The sequence below is a fragment of the Orcinus orca genome, chromosome 6 (assembly GCF_937001465.1).
Source record: "Orcinus orca chromosome 6, mOrcOrc1.1, whole genome shotgun sequence".
Lineage (NCBI taxonomy): Eukaryota > Metazoa > Chordata > Mammalia > Artiodactyla > Delphinidae > Orcinus > Orcinus orca.
In genome coordinates this window covers 39,322,217-39,347,062 of record NC_064564.1, presented here as the reverse complement: position 1 = coordinate 39,347,062, position 24,846 = coordinate 39,322,217, and the positions used below count along the sequence as shown (strand labels likewise).

The 24,846-nt window shown below is 45.6% G+C and overlaps 1 protein-coding gene across 4 annotated transcripts in view; it reads right to left on the bottom strand.

The window, feature by feature from the left end:
* The window catches only part of FRMD3 (FERM domain containing 3), a 315,701-nt gene that overhangs the window by 47,886 nt on the left and 242,969 nt on the right, over nt 1–24,846 (bottom strand). For all 4 annotated transcript variants that reach the window (XM_004285376.4, XM_004285377.3, XM_033415860.2 and 1 more), the window contains exons 11-13: nt 16,729–16,803; nt 16,346–16,414; nt 10,124–10,248 (exon numbers count right to left, since the gene is read on the bottom strand). In XM_004285376.4, the coding sequence (XP_004285424.1) occupies nt 10,124–10,248; nt 16,346–16,414; nt 16,729–16,803 (269 nt within the window). The remainder of the gene's footprint in view (nt 1–10,123; nt 10,249–16,345; nt 16,415–16,728; nt 16,804–24,846) is intronic.

The following is a 24,846-nucleotide window of genomic DNA, read 5'->3' as shown; positions in this document are numbered from 1 at the left end:
GAAAAATGTAACCCTGCTTTTATAGATCATTGTGCCACAGGCTTACTGTTTCATTAAACCACATTTAAAAAGAAGATGTTTATACCTTTTGTTTTTGGAGGTAATGATGAGTGATCCAAAAGCATGTAATTAAGAACAGCAGGAATATGGGGAAGAATTACTAAAGGACAGTCAGAGTGTGGAGGAAACTTAGAAACCATCTCACCTTGTTTTATAAAAGAGGAAATAAGATCCAGGTACTGCCAGTGTCCAGCACATACCAGAGAAGAAGTAACTGTTTATCAAGTGAATGAATGAACCCCAGCCCTCTCAGTCTCTATCCCATGCTCTTCCCATCACCAGAGGATCCCCACTAAGGTTGTGTCCTGTGTATACTCAGAAAGTAGAGTCCATCTCACTCCTGGGCATATATATGGACAAAACTATAATTTGAAAAGATGCACGCACCCCTGTGTTCATAGCAGCACTATTCACAATTGCCGAGACATGGAAACAACCTAAATGTCCACCGACAGATGAATGGATAAAGAAGATGTGGTACATATATACAATGGAATACTACTCAGCCATAAAAATAGAATGAAATAAGGCCATTTGCAGCAACATGGATGGACCTAGAGATTAATATACTAAGTGAAGTAAGTCAGACAAAGAAAAATAAATACCATATGGTATCACTTATATGTGGAATCTAAACTATGACACAAATGAACTTATCTACAAAACAGAAACAGACTCACAGACATAGAGAACAGACTTGTGGTTGACAAGGGGGAGTGGGGTGGGGGAGAGATGGCCTGGGAGTTTGGGATTAGCAGATGCAAACTATTATATACAGGATGGATAAACAACAAGGTCCTATTGTATAGCACTGGGAACTATACTCAATATCCTGTGATAAACCATAATGGAAAGGAATATGAAAAAGAATGCATGTATGTGTATAACTGAATCAACTTGCTGTACAGCAGAAATTAACAACATTGTAAATCAACTATACTTCAATAAAATAAAGAATTTGAAGGGTTTTTGAAACAATAACAACAACAACAACAAAAAGAGAGTCCAGCATTCATGTAAATCGGGGACTCAGGGCCACCGCAGAACACTTCAGTGAGAGTGACACAGCACCTACCAAAGAGCTTAGCAAAGGTCTAGCCTGTGCTTGGATGACTCACCCTGGTTTACCAGCATGAAAGACCAAAAGCATGTAAACTGGCATGTCACCACCGTAACTAGAGCACATAGATCTCACATCTATTTTAGGAATCTGGAGTTTTGGCATGAACAGGGATTTGAGAGTTTCAAAAACACGCCCTGCCTCTTCTTCTTGGTGTACTCATCGGTAAGATCTAGAGCAGCTATATCCAAACCTTCTTTGGGGGGAAACATGTTTGTTCATACTTATGAAAAAATGAGTATTTATTTATAAATTGGATACATGTACAGTTCTCTTGATATAGTATATCCATTATAAAACCTATGCAATAGAAATTTTTTGAGGAGGTGATAAAAGTAAAATCCCAATAGAAATCTGGATAGTTATTTCCTCCACCCCAGCGGGCCATTGTATAAATGCAGGGTCTGGAAGCCATGGCTCTAGGTGCTCCAATTCTCCATCAGCCAAACCAAGAGAAAAGCTGCACCGCTCTGCAGATGGCATTGGACATGCACCCCAGTGGACACACCCAACATCCAGCCTTGTGCCAACTGACCAGAGCCTCTTTTCTGAACCCTGCCCGTACTGCCCGAGACACCTCCCTAAAAGAGTGGAACTAGGCTACACTGCCCAACACTTTCTTTCACATGATTGGCACAGGGTCTTAACAACAGAGGTGGGAGGAAGGGAGATTCTGTGAGCTCCTGCCTCAATGTAAGCCTGGGTATCACAAAGAACATTTACTTAACACTCACTACCAACCCACTAACAGAAACAGTAGAAAATAGGACCCCATGCTGACTGTGGAATCCAGAAAATGATAGCCTCTGCTTTCTAATGACAATGGTTTAGCAATATCTTCACTTTTCCTCTCCTGCGGTTTCTTAGGGATGTGGTGGGAATGTTTTCTTGTCCAAGGGCCAAAGCAGAATGTCTTCCCTGTCACAGACCACACTCCGGCTGTCACAGCTGCTCATATGCTGACACTCTCGCCTGGCTCACATCCTAACCCTCAAGGACCGTGACCAGATTACTTCATGGGGCACTTGACTGACATATATTTTTTTTATCCCAGCTGAATCCTTTAAAGCAATTGATTATTAATACTCAGGTGTGGCAGCCAAGTGCCAACCTGAGCCGGAGCAGTGATTCGGGAAGCTCAGAACTGAGTTGTTCTCACTAAGAAGACAAAGATTCTCAACACAGGCTATGAGTAATTAGAACTAGGCCCGGAGTGAGCCATTCCTTATTTAACAAATTCAGCTTTAAAATGAGAACATGATTCCCAGAGGGGAGAGAGCCTTCCTGCATGAAGGCTGTTTGCCCTGCAACCCGGGTCTCCTAGGAATTCTGTCTGGTGTGGCACATGCGTCCACAGCTCACCACCACTGGTGCCCAGGGAAGGTGATGCTCCTGGTGGGCTGGATGTCTCTGAGGAGTCACAGGGTCCTGGCAGGCTGTGACTGAAGGCCAAACGCTCAAACCCTGCCCCGAATATGCAGCAGCTCTTCTCACTGAATCACAGAGGTTCCCCACGTTTATATAGGATAAGATGTCTCTTTTGATAATTCATTTGTTGTCATTGAAAACTAAATGTAGTTCCAGAGTTAATGGTTCTGATTTTGCAAGAAGAAGTTGAACTGTTTTAGATGAATTTGACAAACAGGACCAGATCCCAACCCCAGTACTCACCCAGCTCCGTGACTTTGGGCAAACAGCCTCCTCTCTCTGAGCTTTCTCATTTGTAGAATCCAGAGGGGGGGGTGCTACATCATGGCTCAGCAAACGTTCTCTCTAAAGGCCCAGATAGTACATTTGAGGCTTTGTGGGCCAAGAGGTAAAATCAAGGATACTATGTAGGTACTGATAGAATCATTTAAAATGTAACCATTAGCTCTAGGGCCAGAAAAAAAAAGAGGCAGTGGGCCACCGGCCAGTTTGCAAACCCTTGTGCTAGAACATCCTTAACATTCCCTCTAACCCCCCAAAACTATGAAAAATATTCCTGTCCCCAGGTTTGCATACTTATTGTGAAGGACCTCAAACCATAGTCCTGGAATCTAACCTTGACATGAAGCAAAAGAACTGAAGAATTTCGAGCTAGAAAGCGTTTGAGTGGTGCTCAAGTCCTATCTTCTTGTCTCAGAGACGAGGAATATGATGCTCCCAAAGGTGGATGATCTGAGACCAGAGTTTGTGTTTCCCCATTGGTGCAAGGCATTAATGCAGAAACAGAGCAGCTACCCAAAGCACTGCTGTGTTTATGCTGAGGAATACGATATTTCTTAAAATGAACAATTTATCACATTTAGCCAACTACAGAACTGAAATGATGCACATGTTGGCATCGTATGATGTAAAATACCAAATCCATGTAAGATAGAAACACTTAAACTGCATCAGGAACAAGCCATTTAGCTTCCTTCCAGCAGTGTAAATGCTTCAAATTACAAAGCTCTCTTTCAAGTACATTAAGTCATCAGTAAATACCAGAAACCAAAGTTCCAAAGATGACACCAACTCCAAAGAAAAGCACCAAAGGGGAAGGTGAAAGCTTTGAGGAGCTTCCAAATACGAATTTGCAGAGCTCACTCAGGAGGCCTTTATCTCTTTCCCTAAGTTGCTCTTGGCATCTCCTACCCTAGAGGAGTTGCCGACCCAAACTTCCCGAATTCAATAAATGTGATAAAGAATTCTGAATTTTGGCTCTGCTAATCCGATACTGCAGTTATAAATAAAACCAGAAGCTGGCCTCTGCTCTGCGGAGGCTCCTAGCTCCTGTGGAAGCAGGTTCGGCTGCTGTATGCCTATCAGCAGTGGGAGACCGAGGGTGCCATTAACTGGAAGATTTGGGAGAGCCCAAACCTGAGCAATGCCAAAAAGATGCTTTAAACAGCACTTTGTGGGAGTTCTTTCTAATTCAGGATATTAACCCATTTGTCCACATTCGCATTAAATATGCTCCCAATTCATGGTTTGACCTATAGTTCAATTTATCATATGTTTTCACGCACTCACGTTTTCAACATTAAGCAAACAAAGCAGGAATTAAAAAAATTTTACACTCAAGATGACGGAAATGGCCTTAAAGCACATAGGGACAAAAATTATTAACACATTAACATCGACTGGCTCCAGCAGGTAGGACAATCTGGAAGGTGGTATTTTTCTCCTTGTTTATGCTTTTTTATTCTATCTAGATTTTCTAGAAGATGATAAATTAGTTTTATAATGAGAAAATACAAACAAATAGCCACCCCAAACCCCATGGCAGGGACAAGAGTAATTAGAGCTGGTGCTAACGGTCTGCTGTCACCAGGTAGCAGTAACCACAGGGGAAAGGTGGCCCCACAGGATTTAGAAACAGATCCTACTGTTTGATGAAACATAACATAAAAGAAATTTCAAGAAGACCAGTGCGTCACTCCCAACGAATATCCTGACATACCCTAAGCCAAAAGGAAGAAATTACTTGGCACATGGGGGAAAATGGCGTGGAAGAGAGACTCTGACACCCTGAGAAGAGGGTAAATCTGTTTGAGCCCTGGCCATGGAACTCTACAAAGGAAGAAAAGAGGGAGAAAAATTTTCATATCAGATAACCAGGGAGGAGACCAGACTCACTGGAGTCAGTGTAACCATGGCAGCCTTGGGCTGTTAGAGATTCCAATAGTGATGGGATTGGAACAACTGTGTAGGGTATGAAAGGCTCTGCCTGCTATGGTACAGAAAAACCTGCACATGGAGACCACAGTTGGCCCTGCGGGTCACCTGTTAAGTGTCAGGGTGGAGCAGGGTGGGGTCACAAGTGTGGCATGCTTGACGGATGAGAACTATACACTTTTTATATGCTCAAAATGCCTTCACAGGTTCACATACAGACTTTCTAGAATTTCAATGACACCAACTTAAGTCACCTATGGTTAGAGCCAGACACTGTAAATGACCCTTAAAACACCCCCACTGCCCCCTACCCACCCCACACAGAGCCACATCCATGACACACACATGCACTCGCATACACATGCACACACACAAACACACACATACACACTTACAGGGACAGTGAGAAAGTGTGGCTCGGGAGAGTTAGTTTTACTGCCCTACTTAATTCCAATCTATTCATTGATATAGACATTTTCTCAATCGCATGCAAATGCAGCTTTAAGCCACCCTCAAACCAATCACACTGCCATCCCCAAGACATTCCTTTATGGAAATTTTGGTGTCTCCATTGTGCTCTTGTTTTGCCAGCAGGAGGGTGTCAAACGTTTTCAACTCTTATTTAGTTGTGTCTACCAAGGAGAAGAAAGCATGGTTTCCTGCCTGTTTAATGAAGCCAGCTCGTACCATCACTCTGGTAGACAAGAGTGACCTTCACCGGGCGTTGGTAATTGCCAGCTACCAAGTCTCACGTGATACATTCCATTCCCCTTCTCTACCATAATCTTTCCTTAACGAAAAATACACTCTACTAATAAAACATGCAAGCATTTTGCTGTATACACTGTGGGAACCCTACTCCATTTTGCATGTGAATATATTCAGATTAATCACTCCTGAAAATGTCATTTTCACCCGGAACAATTTCCACTCTCAATATTTTCTTCTCCGGAAATTTTCATAAACTCGAAGTGGCACTTTTCAAATGGTTTGCTATTCACATCTAAAGCTTTCCACAGCACTAACCTACCGGATCCTGTAGCTGAGCAACTGTGGGGTAACGTTGAAAACTTTCTCACTGCTTAGTGGTGCCTAGGAACTGATTTTGTTTTTTCTCTACAGACACAGCCAACTCAGAGATAATCCTCCAGCTGTCGTTTGGGTGAACGGGGTTACGCGTTCTCTCCCAGAACGCCCCTGAGCTCATCTGGGCAATCATGCTCTCTCCAGCTGTCTTTGAGAATCTTGAAGTTCCAGGAAGAATAGAAAGAGATTGTCAGACAAATGGGTGGTCGGGACCACCGAGAGTCATGACGGCAGCAGAGATGTCACCACCATGGCACCCACGCGAGACAAGGCACCAGGACCTTCCCATGACCTCCAGGAGATGGTGACTCCAAGGGTCAGGGTTAAGGTCCTTCTTTCTTCTCTTTTTTAATAATTCCTAATCAGACAACTCTTTTAACAGGGCTCAGACTGCCAACCTTCACCTGTTTATGGATCCAGTTTCAAAATGTGTGATGTGAATCCCCCAAACAAGAATCGGAGCCACTGTATAGAGACGAGGAATAACGACGTCAAAGGTAAGCAGAGATGTCTGAGTCTCCTCCACTCTGTGTCTGAAGCTCAGTGAAGTATCTAACTCTTCCAAAGGTTCCAATATCCAAATGAAATCATTTTTGCCATCGCCTCTCTGATGTTGACATGTCACTGGAACCTTCCTGTGTCTCAGAACAGTCTCATTTCCAAAGAGGTTAAGGTCTTTTCCCTCTCAAGTTCTTGGAGACAAGGGCAGCACCTGGACAGGAGTCCACAGGCACCTTACATGCGTCAACAACTCTGCTGCTTACTAGCTAGAGCCCACTGCCTCCTCCCCATCCCACCTTCTGCCTCAGCTCAACCCTCGTTTAATCTAGTCTCTGGGCTATTGCAGTGGCTCTTGTGGGGTCTCTGTGCTTCCAACACAGTAATTCTCAGGCAGTTGTTTTGTTCCCAAGGGCATCTGGCAATACCTGGAGACATTTTCGGTTGTCCAGACTGGTTGGGTACTACTCGATAGAAGCCAGGGATGCTGCTAAACGTCCTACAAAGCACAAGCCAGCCCCTGACAAAGAATTATCCAGCTCAACGGTCAATAGTGCTGAGACTGAAAAACTGCTCTAGCCATACCCATCTCTAATCTGTCCTCTGCCCACACACAAGAGATACAAAACACAATTCCAATCAGGCCCATGCTTGAAATCCTCCAGTGCCTTCCAACTGCCCTTGGGTTAAAGTCTAAACTCTCCAGCAATTTGGGTGAGGCCCATCACAATCTGGTCCTTCCCTAACTTTCTGCCTCACCTTTCATTCTTCCCGACCCCTCTTCCCTGGAAGCCACACAAGCATCCAATGCAAGTTGACTAGACCACCCACAACTCCCTCTGCCTGTCAGTCTCATCCATTCATTCCTGTGCCCCCAACTTTATGCCATGTACTCTGATAAGACTGAAAGGGAACAAGAGGCTCTCCAGGCAGCCTGAGGCACTAGTATCTCGTGAGGCACACAGAAAAGTGAGCATGCAACCCAATCAGCAGAGGTAGAACCTACACTTCACCTCTGTGATCCCATTGCTGTCTCCCCAACAGGCTGTGAGTCTCCAGGGAAAAGAGAGTATCTTCATCTTCATAGGGCCACAGCAACTTTCACAGCTAAGTATGGTCTACTTAGTTGTACACCACATCTTTGCCAGAGCTGTTGTATTAAGGAAGGAGTGAAATTCTAATTTCTTCAATTTGGCTCTTGATCAGACACAAAAAATTGCAATATCAAAATACAAGGGTGAAACTAAATTCATCACACTGCATCTGCCCATCCACAAAAGTGGAGACATCTTTGTTGAAAGCTGTATTCTCTATCTCTCTTCTCTTCATATATCAGAGACATATAGAGCTATTAAATAATCTATTTACCCCTATAGAATGTTTAAATCCCATTACCTGATACTCAAAGACAAGACACATGAAGCAGAATTTGACTCTAAAATAGTAACTGAGATATAAGGGTATCAAGAACGTAGCTACGTTGACTGTGGGAATCATAACTTTGAATTTCACGGTACCTAAGAAGATTTTGCTCTCTTTTCTAGACTGGGAAGTTCTTTCTATATACTGGGCATTTAACAATACTGTCGTTTCTACTTCTCTTCCTTTTAAATTGATTCTATATCCTGCAAGTTGCTATGATTTGCCTGAGTTTCAAAACCCACAAAGATGTTCCATAAGGGGACAGTTCTGCTAGAAAAGAGGACTTTATTAGATAGTTATAGAGCTATTTTGGACATTTAAACAGAGAAACCTATCAGTTTGACTTTACAGCTGGTGAAAGAATTAAAGATTCATATTTTAAATAACTGGAAAAATTGAAAATGTAGCTCATGGATTCCTATCATATATTATGGAAATTGTAATTTTTATTGCAGTTAATTATAATGCATAAGTCTCTTGTCCACACAGTTGTCATGTTAATGACAAGGATAGTATTTAGAAATGGAACCTCATTATAGAAAATGGAGCAAAACAGAAGCTTCTATTAATTGAATGGAATGAAGGGTCTGGGGAAAGCTTGCCCAGACTCCCCTTCACATCTAGGGTGCTCACAAGGCATCAGCGGCCTGGCTTCCATATTCCCCATGGTAACGGGTCTTCCGAGCTTTATTCCCATCTAGGCTTCCATCTCTGCAGACAAGGCAAAGTCACAATCCTAAGCTTGGGTTATCTATTTTCCCCTCCTCTTCTCCATTAGCCATATCCTCCTTCACTCAAACTTGGGTTAATCCTGACCTCCAGAAAAAATGATTTCCACTCAAACCAACTTCCAGACATATGGGAGGAATCCCAGAAAATCACTAGTGATCAGAAACAAAAGCTGCTTTCATTGCACTTTGAGGAACATACAAAAACGGAGAAGGGGCTGAAAAATGTAGACAAGCAACATTAGCCCAGGGACCCCTGGGCTAAGAAATTTAATTTAGCATGGAGCTTACGGAGTTGGTTGTTGAGACAGAGCATAAAGGCGATTATCACAAGATCGTTCTGGTTATCATCATCCCGTGGCTGAGCTGGGGATAAAGGTGTCTCCTGAGACCCCATCCTTCGTATCTTGCACATTTTCCTTCCACCCATGAAATTTATGGCATCCCATTGCCCAGTCCTCCTTCCAACCATTCAAGTTTCCTTTCAGGAAACCCCTTATGCTTCAGTGTGAATCAGCTGCTGCGACCTCTCCCAAGGCTATGTGCATCCTAAGCCATATCTTATTATGGGCTGAAGAGTTTTCCCCTATGGAAGGCATTCTTGACTTAAAGCTGCAGGTAAAGGTGATCTCTCGGGGACACAGTGACCCGCCTTCTTGAAACTGCCCAGTATCCAGATTTTAAATGATGAAATTAAAATCACATAAATTTAAGGAAAGCATGTTATGTTTGGGTTCAAGGTTCCAATAATTGTATTTTATGTGAATTTTAAAAAATTTACTTTGAAATTCATGAGAGTGGTATTTGCCTCACCAGGTATATGCGGTAAGCAGTGTGGTAAGATTCTTCCCTGAAGGAAAGCCCTTAACAGCAAAAAAAGAAGCCTAGAAGCACACACATTATAGCCTTTACAAATATAACAACTTCGGGGCTGAAATGGACCGTATATATTTTAGCTTGTATCAAAACTGTCAGACAAGGCCCTGTGGAAAAGGGAATTCTTATTAAGGGACACAGAAATAGTGAGGCAGAAAGGGGATGACCAGTGTAGAGATATTTGTGGAGAATTTGTTACAACCACTAATTTAATTGTGATTATAGTCAAAAACATCACCATCTAATAGAATTTTCTGTAATGATGGGAATGTTCTTGGTCTGAGCTGTCCAAGATGGTAGCCATTAGCCACATGTGACTGTTGAGCATTGGAAATCTAGCTAATGTGGCTGAGGAGCTGAATTTTTAATTTTAATTCACTTAAAATTAATTTTAAATAGCTACACATGGCTAATGGCTACCATATTGGATAGTACGGGTCTAACACCACTACTGCTTTAACTTGTAATTTTTGGAACGCTTTGTACCAGTGAACTCTCTCCAGGAGAAACTGATAGAACTCTCAATATAATGCAGTCTTCCAGCTCTGAAGAGTTTACTTACTAAAAACACAGTTTATGACTCACTCTGACCCCTACCCCAACCCATTACCCAAGGTACCCAGGGTTGGTGCCTCCCTCATTCCCCCAGGGTAAGCCTGCAATGCCAGGCTCTGGAAGGAAGTGTACTTACCCTCACCCAGTGGAAGTTCCTCTTCCTGCTCGCTGGGGGACGGCCGCAGGGGCTGCAGGGGCTCCATGTTAATGATGAGTTGTTTGTTCAAGGAGTGGGAACTGCGGCTCTGAGTAATGTTGGTTCTGAAAACAGACACAAGCCGGAGGGAACTGGTTTCAACTGGGAACACCGGCCCTTCCATCTCAGTTGGCTACCTGAGCTGGGACCTGCCCCTAGACTCACACAGTGCATTAGGCCAGTGGTAAAGATGACATAGCACTGAAGACACACAGCCCTTGTTATCCTTAAGGTCTTGATACATGGTATAATGTCCATGTGTTCTAATGCAACACAGTGAAAGAAAACATATTTCTCCACATGTCGTCAGACTTGGACATGCTATGTAACAAGACAAGGCATTGAGAAAAGACATGGGCAACAAAGATACACAAGAGGCAGGTATCACTGAACTACATATGCAGAAAAGTGAAGGAAGGGCATGGCTCAAAGTAATTTAACAACCACCAAACAAACACAAAAACAAAAAAACTCTGCCAGGCAGATGCCACAGGCTTTCCATAGCCATGAGTTGGATGTCCAACATTTAATATCGATGCTTAATATTCCCATTCAAATTCACACCCCACTCATGAACCAAACACAGAACCCAGCTCCACTTTCTCCTTCTGAAAGGAGCACACGTATGTCAGTAGCTCAATGGGCAGTAGATGGCAAGGAAAGGTGTCTCGTCAAGGCTACTGGCTGATAGCCAGGAAGCCCATTTACACTGTCTGCTCTGACAGACAGGGATGTGGGGTACCTCTGGTGGGTGTTTCAGCACGCTTCCCATCCCCACGTCTCCTGTCAAAACCCAAACCAACCCATCCTTCAAAGATGATGTCAAATGTCTCCTTCTTCTTGAAGCCCTCCTGGATTGCCTTCACAACGAACTCCCTCTCCCCCTTCCTTCTCACACGACTGTCCCTTCTTTCACAACCTGTCACATTTGTCACCTCTGTCGCCCTGTAATTATTGGGGTACTAATCAGCCCTACCTTGATAAAGCAACTTAAGGGCAGAGACTGACCTATCCATTCTCATGTGCCTTGTAGCACCTCCCTTGGCATCTTGTTAAGGGGTGTTCAGTTTGAAACTGAAGTAAACTTGGCATTAAGTTGCCATTTCAGACTGTCACAGGTGTTCTCCAGGCCAGTTGATGGGACCGCCTTACAGCCCAGGCATTTCTGTTGGGCAGAGCTGGACGGGGAAGAAGCTGTTAGCATCTAGAGTTAAAAGCCGCCCCCCCCCCCCACCAGCTGCCACTGACTGGAAAGGAAATTTATAAGGACTTGCTTAACCATGGAGTTCTTTTCTTCATTATTTCATTCTACAACCATTTATTTTGCAGCCGGTATGTATGTATTGTTCTGGGAAATCATGGTCCTCACCTTAAATAACTTACTCTCTAGAACCATGACTTTCAAACTTTTTTGATCAAGACTCACATTAGAAACTACATTTGGTATCATATCTCTGTACACACACACACACACACACACACACACACACACCCGCAAGTGCACACACAGCTAAAGAGAATGTTTCATGCAACAATAGTAACTCTTGCTATGTGTGAGCCACTATGTTTTACTTTCTATTCTATTTAATTTCATTTAAAGTGCTGGTCTTGACCACTATTTTCACTTCATGACTCATTAATGTGCTACAGCCACAGCCGGAAAAGCACACATCTCATGGAAGAGACTGACTGACGGCCGAGGTCCCAGGGGAGCACCAGAGAGGGGCATGTGATCCTGCTGTGAGTGAGGGGAGAGCCAGGAAAGACCTCCCAGGGAAGGTGATGTCAGCGGTAAGTCCTGGCAGGGGTGGTGGGTTTACAGGGAAAGAAGTGGAGGTGGGGATTCCTTGCAGGGGGAAGAAAGGAAGGAAGGAATAACAAGGGGGGATTAAAATTCACCATGAGCAATGACTTCTTTTATTGTGAAGGGTTCTCATTTGTCTGAGCTTTTCATGGGATTTCCATTAGCCCTGTGGCCTTCATGACTGTGATCCTAGCTCTGCAGAGCACATGTTGCCATGTCTGTGTGGACTATGTAGTTTTCTGACCTCTGAAAAGCTCATTTTCCATTGTTCCCCTCCCCCAGAAATTACTATGTATATCACAGCAGGGAGGGACCCTTAGCGAGCCTTTATGGAGGCTCTTTTGCTCCCTGTCAGGTGAGGGTCCGTGCTGTGTTCCCCCGCTCTCGGAGTCCAGGCACCAGCCGACTCGGCCAAAATGCCTGACCCGCTTTGCAGCCCACTCACGTGCACTCCTGGCCTAGGACAGTTTCTGAGTGAAAACTGCCGTTAAGGATTCTACAGAGTAGAAAGGTTTCCTTCGGCAACTGCAGGTATATTCTAAGACTGGCTTCAATTCTAAGACTGGCTTCAATTCTAAGACTGGCTTCAATTCTAAGACTGGCTTCAAGAAATGGTGGCATAAAATTGAGCAACAAATACGAGGCTAGTGGAGTTACTGCAACCGCTCCTTGGAATGAAAGGAAGTGCTGCTGGCCTGTGAGTAAAAAACTCCATCTGAAGAGACTTCAATGTGAACGTGTCTGTCAGGTTCTAGCTTCCCATTTTGGGATGAGAGATAATAATAATAATATCACCACCTCACATTTTTATGGTACTTTATAATTTTAATACCCTTTATCTTAATGGCCATAACAAAACCTAGAAGTCGGGGAAAGATATAAGAATCTCCTTTTATAGATGAACAGACTGATGGTCCGAGAAGTTAAGTGACTTATGCAAGACATGGCAACACAGCCAAGATTAGACCCATTCATGACTCCTAGATGGGTGCTCATTTCAGGTACAAGTGCTGTTTCTGGGTATCCCTTGGTGGTGGCTCTATGCCCAGGAGGCTTAAAGAGCCGACCCTGAACTCTCAGAGCTACAGCCCTCCGCCTCACTGGGCCTTGGAATGGGCAGGTGATTCTCACCAAGTAGCCAGCCGATAGGGTTCCACTTGGGGATCCTGTCATCAGCAAAGTTCAATGAGCTAACACGAGAGCGAGCTTCTTCTCTTTTTGAAAAAAAAAGAAAAACCCCAAGACAGTGTTCTTAGTCTGTGTGTGTTTCTCTGTGTCACACACATCTCAGCAGGAGTAGGAGTCCATGAACTGGCTATCCTTTGACGAGGAGAATCTCAAGTGAGAGGAGAGATAACTGAAGTCTTACCATCACCATTCTAGACTAGCAGGCCTCTCTGAGCACTGCCAGATAAAGAGAGCTCATTACTATACTCTCACTTTTGACAGCCACATCAAAGAAGTCAAGACAATTCGAAAATACGATAATTGTGTAAGAGAAACATTTCCTACCACGCAACCAGCTACTGGGAAGGAACAAGAAGTTGCTACTGAAAGTGGCACACGTCACTGTGGCTCTGACCACAGTGCTGCCTCTTGGGAGGGCGAGGTCCCCAGGGCAGCACCACGGACAGATCTCAAGTCTCAGAAAATTACAGATGTGAAGCTGTCATCTCACACTCCTAGTGCATACATCCATTCAGCAAATATCTACTGACCTCCTACTATAGCCAAGCACTGTGTTAATTGATGGGTAAGATGGAGATAACCAAGATAGGCACAAGCTTCGTCCTCCCAGAGCTTACTCTGTATTATTACTTTAAACAAATTCTCCCTTGTAATGTCAGAGATTTGAGAGATACTGCCAAAGAACTGAGGACCAGAGAGGCATCCAGAGGATGTGAACTCAATAGGCTTTCACAAACAGGTAAAACCGGGTAGAGGAAGAGCAAGAAAGAACATGTGAACCGGTGTCGAATGGGCCTATAGAGCCTTGTTTGCAGTAATATCCTGGGAGATTTTAGAAAATTCCAGAAAAGAAAAACTATAAATTGATGGATGCTTCATTTCCCATCCACTCTGGTGGTTCAATCCACTCCAGAAAAAAGCTTTTCACTAGGGCCAATCTGCTCCCTTCACCCCCTCCCCCAGCAGTTATCTAGAGCCTGGCTATTCAAGGTGCAAACCATGAACTAGCCACGTGGCCATCATCTGGGAGAGCATTAGAAATGCCAGATTCATGAATCAGAATCTGATTTTAACAGGATCCCCAGGTGATCCCTGTTCAAGCTACAGTTTGAGAAGCCTTGACCTAGGAAGCCTTAATTCCCATAAATTGTGCAAACATAAATTTAAAAGAGAAGTATTTTAAAAAATTCTTCTCTGATCTCATTAACCATCATCCATCGATGGTGACTATGGGCTTTTGGAAAGCTCTGCATATTTGGAATATGTCTCTCTGAAAGTATATTGGGTTTTTTTGGTTTTTTGCGGTACACGGGCCTCTCACTGTCATGGCCTCTCCCGTTGCGGAGCACAGGCTCCAGACACACAGGCCCAGTGGCCATGGCTCACGGGCCCAGCCGCTCCGCGGCATGTGGGATCTTCCCGGACCAGGGCACGAACCCGTGTCCCCTGCATCGGCAGGCGGACTCTCAACTACTGCGCCACCAGGGAAGCCCCCTGAAAGTATATTGTTAAAAACATTTTCCTACTTTGTGTTTGTGCCATTAAGGGGACTCCCCAGAATCGAGTATTTCTTTTTATTTTAAGATCAAACACTCAAGCTTCAAGCAGGAAGAATAAAACCAAGCTGAGCCCCTGGGGTAGGTCTGCCCCCCAGCTTCTAGGAGAATGCAGAGGCTTTCAGGGTGGCAGATGCAACACAGAAAAGAGGATATAGGACTCAGGAGCAGGACACTGCAGTTCTAGGCTTAGTTCTGCCACCAAAATATTTATGACCTCAGATAAATCATTTAACTTCTCTGAGACTCAAGTCCCCTTATCTGTAAAATAGAATCATTAAACTGAGTCATCCCTGAGGTCTTTCTAGACCAAAGATTCTGGAAACATTTAAATGATATGTTCAATTATTTCTTCTTCTTTTTTGTTTCTGCTGCACTGAGTAACCACAATTTGAGGCAGAGGAGGGGTTATAAAAAGACTATTAAAAAATGACTATTGTCATCAACAGGTAGTAAGCTCTAAGACTTCCACAGGTATTGCACCAAGGTGTCCCAGCCAAGGCGCTCCAAATTCCCTTGCCCACAGTTTTCTCCTGCTTCTCAAAGCAGGAGACACTGCTTTGCAGACTTGTATGTGACAGCTTTCCACTGGGTCACCCAAAGCCAGGGATGAATTATTCTGTGTACACACCTGCACAAGATTCCATGCTGACTGAAGTCCTGCTCCCCTGTGTGGGAGCCCACGCTGGCCTGCTCCACTGTCTGGATGCCCACACTGGCTGGCTTAGCTGCACTTCTGAGAGACCAAGGCCTCCTCCTGCCTGATAGCCCCAAGGACAAGGTGAGAGGTACCCTGTTCACTGGGTCACCTTGGAGATAGAGGAGACTGGGCATATCTGAGCATAGGAAGACTCCAAGTTCAAAGATGGGGAAGGAGGGACCGGTGCCCACCACTGTGTGGGAACTTCCTAAAGAATATATCTTATGATGATCTTGCCTTCAGAAGGGGGAACATCAGGATAAGAATGTTCTGCTTTAGATATTTAGCATGTTTGAAGTTTAAGATGTACAATGATTTGTGTAAACTGTGGTGGTAAGAAGTACAACATGATCAAGAGAATATTTAATTCCTAAGAATTACATACATTGCCATGTTAATGTAGAAGCGTACCCTTGACCCACTAATGACTAAGTTCGTCATTCCTCTAAGTGGTTTTTGGGACTAAAGGGTCCAATGAGAGATGAGTACCCCACCCCCTCGTGTGACATAGCCTAGAAGGAGTTGGGCCAATGGGAACTGGCCACGTCTGATGAACAGAGGCCGGAAGAGAGAGCAGTTCTAAGAGGACATGACAACGGACTCAGCCAGGAGATAACCCAGCCACCCGTGCCACACACACTTCCCGCTTGTTCACGTGACCCTCCAGGCTGAATCAGGGCAGTGACTCCACACAGAGCGAGTAACTCAGAATGGAGCCCAGCCAAATCTGTCTGAGTGAGATATGGGGGATGGTGAGAGTGCCATGCCAGGAATCAGGGCCTGATAACGGCACAGGGCCAGGCAGCTGGTGTCCTTACTCTCCTTCTTGTTAGAGTGGATTTGGCGAAGCCAGCCTTTACATCCTTCTGTCCACCCCAGAAATCTCCCGGCGCCCTGGGGACCACCCCACTCACCTGTGCACCTCTGGAGGCTCCCTCTGGATTTTGGAGCTTGCCTCCACCACCTCTTTGGCAACTTTGCCACTGCAAAAGACAGAAACACAGTGTCTGTGCACAGACACTCAGAGTGGAAGGGGAGGGGTGCGCACACTTTTTTTTTTTTTTTTTTACTCCACAGTGGTCTGACCCAGCTCTAGGAATCCGTGCCTTCTCCTCCTCCACGAGGGAACATTACTATAGAGTTTAAGGGGTCCTGTGGGCATAAGAAATGAGTGGAGTGGAAAGGGAGGACCCAAATGGGTACAGGCCAAAGTGCACTGATTTATAAGTACCATATTCCAACGCAAATGGCTGCCCCAACCCAGCCCCATCATCGAAATGGAAGCATGGGTACCCACCTATATCGAAATCTGCTTCCTTTAAAAAATATCTTGCTGCTTGACACAGTCTTGATCTGACTGGATTTTGCATACCTGTAAGAGAAAGCAGAGGAGAGGTGGCAGTGACACTGGAAAGTCCAAGCAGAACATGCCATAGAGCGTGGTAATCGGATATTTTGACCACCAAGAAAGAAATACATTTTACTGTATGACTCAGCGCGCGTGCGTACACACACACACACGCCTGAAAGAAAAGTTACTTTCACCATGTGTATTGCAATCTGATTTTTTCTATGCGATCTTTTCTCCTTCTTTTATATGCTGCTGATGACCCACACATTTGGTCTCGTAATCTATTACTGGGTCACGACCTGCAAAAAGGACCAGGTAATGTTGATGGTCAGAGGAATTCTTTCCCAGTTTCTGCTTGAGCGATACGGAGAGGGTGGGCTGGGTCACAGGGCATCATTAAATTCCTTGCTGCACGGACCTTCTTGCCTGTACCTGTACCAGCTGCAGCAGAAAACAGCTTCCTGGTGACGCAGGTCACTCACCGTGTCACACAGAACCCACCTATTGTGTATTTTCTAGGAGATGGCACCAGGGGCCCATGTCACCATGGAAACGGTCACTGGCTTCTGAGTATTAAGAAGGGTTAGGGGCTTCCCTGGTGGCGCAGTGGTTGCGAGTCCGCCTGCTCATGCAGGGGACATGGGTTCATGCCCCGGTCCGGGAAGATCCCACATGCCGTGGAGCGGCTGGGCCCGTGAGCCATGGCCTCTGAGCCTGCGCGTCCGGAGCCTGTGCTCTGCAACGGGAGAGGCCACAACAGTGAGAGGCCTGCGTACCACAAAAAAAAAAAAAAAAAAAAAAAGAAGGGTTAAGTCACCACGACCTAGTGCCCTTTAAAAGAACCCTTGCTGGGACTTCCCTGGTGGTCCAGTGGTTAAGACTCCGCGCTTCCACTGCAGGGGGTGTGGGTTTGATTCCTGGTCAGGGGAACTAGATCCCGTATGCTGTGCCGAGGCCAAAAAGAAAAAGAACCCGTGTTGGTCGATGACTAAGAAACACAAGGAACAGAGGCCCAGCCAAGCACTGATTCAGCACCTCTGAGCCCTTCCCGTAAATAAGAACAAAACAAAAACACTCTGAAAAAAAATCTGGAACGTGGACTTCCCAGAAGCCGAGCACAGAGCACTTAATTCCTGTGCTAAGCTCAGGAAGACACACACTTTGCATTTGTGGAATGTAAGGCCCAGAGGGCCTAGATATTCATCTAGAAACCCCCATAAATTAGTGAACAGATGTAAATTACATGCTGTGGTGCACGTATGAAGGAAAAGATGCAACGAAAGTGTTGGGGTGAACGTGGTGCCGATCTGGTCTGGGAGCCACAGAAGGTGCCCTGAGGAAGGGACCTTTGAGCCGGGCGGGTGGTGGCAGTGTTCTAGGCAGAAAGCCCAGCAGGCAAAAGCTCTGAGCCTGAGCACTGGAGAACTAAGATGATCTGACATGCATTTCCCGGTATTGTTATTACGGTTGTTTCACACACAGTGGCTCACACGTTTTCCCCCCTAATGTAGCAGGACTTGACCTTGTTAAAGATTTGGTCTTTGTCGTCAGAACAATGGAAAGCCACAGAAACACTCTTGCCAACTGCCTGAACCCACAGAGAAGGGCCCTGGCTACAAAGGATACATCTAGAGAGCAAGATGGGCAGGGGAAGAAGGGCGCAAGCCCAGGGAAGGGGATTCCTGTCAAGGCAGGCCCCGGAGAAGACAATGTGGGAGCCCTAAGGACAAGCAGAGCACATGAGATCCACACCCCGGAGGGGGTCTGGACACCTAGGACAGGCTGCTGGCCAAAGCCAGCTTACAGACCATACCCAGTGAAGAGGAGAAAATGGCCCAGCAAGCCCGGCTAATGTGGGGCAGCGGCCACTGTGCCTCGTCCTCTGAGGATGTGCCTGCTCTGGGCCTGTCTGCTCCCCGCACCTCCAACCTTAGCCCTAGAGAGCCATGGCCCTGACACATGTTCCGTCACCGGATGCCTCTCCCCATCTTCTCAGCAGGGTTGTTGCTCCCAGGTACTCAGAGATGGAGGGTGGAGAAACATTCTAAAGCAGCTTCTGCTTTTCTTATTGTTTTGCTGTTATTGTTCTAGGTTCCTAAGGATCCTCGGGGCAAGGAAGTCTGCTAAAAAGAGATTACTAAGAGTCTTTTTGTTTGTTTGTTTTTGTCTTTCTTATTTTTTTTCTTATTATCATCCATTTTGTACACATCAGTGTATACATGTCAATCCCAATCTCCCAATTCATCACACCGGAAGAGTCTTAATTACAGTTTTTGAAATTCAGACTCAACTCTGTGCCCATTTTATGGAAGATGCCAGAAGCTCAAAGGGGTGTGGACAGCAAAGCAATTCCGGTGACAGGGGGGCTCTTCTGGGGAGCAGTGGGCGGCTCTATCTCTCACCCGTTCAGCCTCAGCTCCTGCCCTTCCAAGTCCCGTGTGAAGGCCACTGTCTTCTCCTTACACCCAGAACAGTCCCTTGGCGGGTGGCCTCAGTGCTCCGCTACATCCACACAAACCCAGAGTGGCTCAAGAAAAACACATTGTGCAGAGAAAGTGAATAGCTCTCTGCTCAGGACGAGAGGACTGATAAAAAGCATTGGCTTCTTCCTGGCAGCTGAGTGCCCTTGATGATTATTTGCATGATTTCATTTGCTCATAGACACTCTACCGAGAGCATTACCACCAAACCCACACCCTCCCAAATGTCCAGGGAGACGCCCCATAATGTTTGGGCTGAGATATTTAATGGAATTTTAACAGGGGAATTTATTCTGAGAGCTTGAACCCCACAAACCCCCTGGGAATTGAGAAACAGAGAGTAGGATGGAAGGAAATACACGGGGGCAAGAGGAAGGCGGCTGGGTCACAGGACATGCACCTAGCCGTCCTTCCAAACCTGGCTGTGCATCGGCTGCCCCTGGAGTAGGGGTTAAGAATACCGGCTCTCAGGTTGCATCACTACAGATTCTCATAAGGCAGGTCTGGAGAGGGGTCTGGGAGTTTGTATTTTTATCAAACACTCCAAGGTCATTCCAAGGCAGCCTACTTGCACTGGAGAAACTGAGTCCCCATATTCTCCTTGAATGACCCCCAGGTGGCATTTTACCTGAAGAAACAAGGGGCCAGGTTCTTTCCTGCTTTTGATCCTGTGACCTTGGTCAAGTCATGTTGCTCCTCTGAGCCTTAGTTTCTCTATAAATTTTTTAAAGGGTAAGGGTATTATAATACCTAATTCATAGTGTTCTAAGGAGGGTTAAATGAGATTAAATGATTTGAAAACACCTAGAGTACTACCTGCTCATTATATAATACTTTCCCTCCCTCTCTCCCTTTCCCCCACCCCCATTATCACTCTCCAGACCTCTGTATTGCCTTCTCACTATTGAGCTACCAAAGCCAATCCTCTAAGCCACGACCAATCCCGGGAACCGTGTCAAACGCTCTGAAGGCCAATAAAAGAGCCTTTAAACTCTAGCTCTAGCTGACCTGTTCCAGCTCTCTGTTCCCAGGCTCTCCCATCAACGAGCCCAGAGCAAAAGTCTTCCTCCCATTTTGAGCTTATTTTTGTGTATGGTGTTAGGGAGTGATCTAATCTCATACTTTTACATGTAGCTGTCCAGTTTTCCCAGCACCACTTATTGAATAGGCTGTCCTTTCTCCACTGTACATTTCTGCCTCCTTTGTCAAAGATAAGGTGACCATATGTGCGTTGGTTTATCTCTGGGCTTTCTATCCTGTTCCATTGATCTATATTTCTGTTTTTGTGCCAGTACCATACTGTCTTGATTACTGTAGCTTTGTAGTATAGTCTGAAGTCAGGAAGCCTGATTCCTCCAGCTCCATTTTTCGTTCTCAAGAAGTCAGAAAGAGAGAGACAAATACCGTATGCTAACACATATATATGGAATTTAAGAAAAAAAAAATGTCATGAAAAACCTAGGGGTGAAACAGGAATAAAGACACAGACTTACTAGAGAATGGACTTGAGGCTATGGGGAGGGGGAAGGGTAAACGGTGACAAAGCGATAAAGAGGCATGGACATATATACACTACCAAACGTAAGGCAGTTAGCTAGTGGGAAGCAGCCGCATAGCACAGGGAGATCAGCTCGGTGCTTTGTGACCGCCTGGAGGGGTGGGATAGGGAGGGTGGGAGGGAGGGAGACGCAAGCGGGAAGAGATATGGGAACATATGTGTATATATAACTGATTCATTTTGTTGTGAAGCTGAAACTAACATACCATTGTAAAGCAATTATACTCCAATAAAGATGTTAAAAAAAAAAAAAAAGTCTTCCTCCCAACCAAGGCAATCAAGGCACAACCTAGTGAAAACAGCAATTCTCTCTCCTCCAACCTTCTTCCAGGCCTGCCCTCTCCCCGCTTCCAGCTCCAACTCCCCATCAAACTTCCAGCACAGAAGCACTGACTATTCTCAAACATCTGACCTCACAGAGAAATCCAGCCCCCAGCTGACCAGCACATGACTTGGCAACACCTGTGTATTCACATGGTGGCTTCATCACTGCTTTCCTTTCTGCTGTCACAGCTCTCCACCACCCCCACCCCAGAACTGCCAGGGCAGAGCCACTGTACCCAGAGACCACTGTACCCTTCCATGGCACTAGGGAGTTGTGCCCACTCCTGACGTTGAAGGTGTGTTTTAAATGGGGTAATATATGTGAGGACAGTGCCTGGAACAGGCAAAGTGTTCTCTGAGTGTCAGTATCATCCGATGCACACACAGCACAGCTCTGCAGGAACACGCCTCCACTCACCCCTGCCTCTAGCTTCTCTCCTCTGGTACCTGCTACTACAGGGGCTGGGGATGGAAGTCAGCACACTGGGTGGTGCTCTAAAGGCCGCCTCTAGAACTAACAATACAACTTCCCTTTTTCCCATGGTTTACAGCTTCTGGAGTAATCAGAGCAATAACAACATATGTTATTATTGAGCCCCTACTAGGGGCCATTCACCATCCAAAGCATCTTAAATACACTAATTCATTTCATCCTCACAGCTCTCTCCTAGGAGGAAGCAATCCACATTTTTACATGAGGAAATTGAGATAGAGAAGTGTGAAGTCACTTAACAATGGTCACATCATAGAAGCTGGAGGAACCAGGCTGCAAACCCAGGCTTGTCTGTATTTTAAAATAATGCTTTAGCCATGCAGGTTCTTAGACTTCAGAAAGCATCAGGATCACCTGGCAGGCTTTTGAAAATACAAGGTTCTGATTCAGTAAGTCTGGGCTGGAGCCCAAGAATCTGCCTTTCTAACAAGTTCCCAGGGGATGCTGAAGCTGGTCCAGGGACCCTAACTTTGCGAATCACTGGATTAGAGCATTGAGCCCTAGGCTGCAGGTTCACACTTCCTGGGAAAGGTGTATTACTACCAACATCTAGTCCCCTCATCCCAGATTCTGAATTTTTAAAATAACAGCTTTATTGAAATATACTTCACATAACATAAAGTTCACCCTTTTAGATTTTATGTTTCAGTGGTTTTCGGTATAATGCACGAAGTTAAAAATTCATCAAAAAAAATTTTCATCACCCCAAAAGGAAGCCTCCTGTACCCCCTGTACCCATTGGCAGTCCCTTCCTTCTTCCACTCCTTATCTCCTCATGTTTTCAAGTTTCATCCATGTTGTAGCAGGAATCAGTAGGTACTTCCTTCCTTTTATGGCTGAATAATATTCCATTGTATGGATATACCACTTTCCTTTATCCTTTTATCAGTTGATGGGCATTTGGTTTAGCTATTATGAAGAATGCTGCTATGAACACTCGTGTACACAGTTTTGTGAGGACCCAGATTCTAGTTTAATTGGGTCAGGGGTAGGGTCCACGTTGGTATTGTTTAAAAGCTCCCCCAGCTGATTCTAACATGCAGTCAGGCTGAGAACCTCTGGTTTAGAACCTTATTACTCAAGTGTGGTCCATGGGCCTGCAGCTCAGCATCACTGGGGAGCTTATTAGAAATAGGGACTCTTGGGCCCCACCCAGACCTACTGAACCAGAATCCACATTCTAACAGCATCTCTGGGTAATTCACGTGCTCACTAAAGTGTGAGAGGTGTCCGTTTAGGGAGATACTCTGGGTCCTTGGCAACCAAGTATAATACTGTTCCTCTGACAAACTGTACACTAACTCCAGATAAGGCATTTATTAGGGACTGCCTTTATGTCCTGCACACAATTCCATACAAAGTTGGGAACAGAGAGTTTCATCTGAGGCTCCACTGTGTCCTCAGTGCCTAGCGCTGACATGGCATAAAGCTAGTGTGAGATAAAGATTCATCAAATGGAAGCACCAGGGAGCCACTGAACCCTTCAGGGAATCCAGTGTGCTTTCAGGGCATCAGCGCCCAGAAATGGCATGTTCCAGTGCTCATTTTAGGTGGTAGCACCTAAAAACACACGGCACAGAGGAAGCCCTGAGATGGTGACTATCTGAGTCTGTGTTGGGGATCCTCTGGGGGTTGGAGCAGGAGGGAGAATCAGAGTTTCTGCTTCTGGGCTCTGTTCCCAGGCAGCAAATCTCAGAGTCAGGGCTTTCAAACCTGATCAGTGGCCCCGGGCCAGCTGACAACTAGCACCATAGTCATATGTTAAAAGCACACTAGGGAATTCTTGGCCACTGGGCCTCCCTGTTGTCATGGCAGGTGAAGTGCAAAGGAGGGAGCAAACCACCCCCAACCCGGAAAACAAGATCAGGGCCCTTGCTCTGCCAGCCGAAACCATGAAGGCGCAGTGCCGGTCAGCTGGAAGCAGGGCCAAACCACTGCCTGGGAAAGGGACGGAGCAGGAGAGGAAGCAGGAGCCCACTCCTGAGCTTCACAGGATCAGAGCCCTTCAGAAGTGACCGGGCTCAGCAACCAACTGGCACTCAGAAGACTTTCACTGTTACTGGAGGGGGTAGTTGTCAGAGTCATAGCAGCAGCTACCACTTATGGATGGTCCGTGTGCCTGGCGGAACTAAACACTGCAGGGCAGGGATTGCCCATCACATTTTACACATGAAAAATAAATATGAGGCTCGAAGTGTGCAGTGTTTTGTTCCAGAACACACGGCTAGTAAGCGACAGTCAAGATTCAAACCCAAGCCTGTTGGCTTCTAAAGCCCACGGTCCTTAACACTAGGCCACAGAGATGCAAGCAAACCATGCCTGAGCCCCAGTTCCCTCCATTCTACATATGAGAAGGCTGAGGTCGGCCACTGGTCCAAGGTCACACAGCTGGGTCAGGACGAGCTATATCTCTCCTCTTTCCTAAGGGACAGGGATGGTTATAGGACAGTGGAGGAACACAAGGTTTGGGCAAAACTCAGATCAGTACAAATATTAGTGATTAGAAGTCCTAATGGGAGAGATGGGGTAGCCTGTCCCAACCAAAGCAGAGGTGTGGATGCAAGGACTCGGCCAACTCTATAGGGTGCCACCTGTGCTCACAGCTACACTCCCTGGGTTCTGAAGCATCTACAGATGATTGGAAGCGGCTTCTTTGATATGCCTAGTTGGCCCATTCAATGACAGAATTATCAGACCACTTTGTTAGCTGCCAGATAATGAGTGTATCCCAAAATGTCCAAAACGGATTCCTTCGACTGTGGGTTTTTTTCCCTTCTTCCCCCTCTTTTCAATTCTGTTTTTACCTTTATTTGACTCCATATACCAACTGACTTGCTCACACGTGATAAAACAATATGTGTGCAAAAAAAAAACTACTCAGTGTCCTAAGTAATTAGATAGTGGCGATGGATGCATAACTTTGTGAATTATACTAAAAACCACTGAATGCATACTTTAAAGGGTTAATTTTATGGTATATGAGCATTATCTAAATTTTTTTATTTTTTATTTATTTTTATTTTTTGGCTGTACGTGGGCCTCTCACTGTTGTGGCCTCTCCCGTTGCGGAGCACAGGCTCCGGACGCACAGGCTCAGCGGCCATGGCTCAAGGGCCCAGCCGCTCCGCGGCACGTGGGATCTTCCCGGACCGGGGCACGAACCCGTGTCCCCTGCATCGGCAGGCGGATTCTCAACCACTTCCCACCAG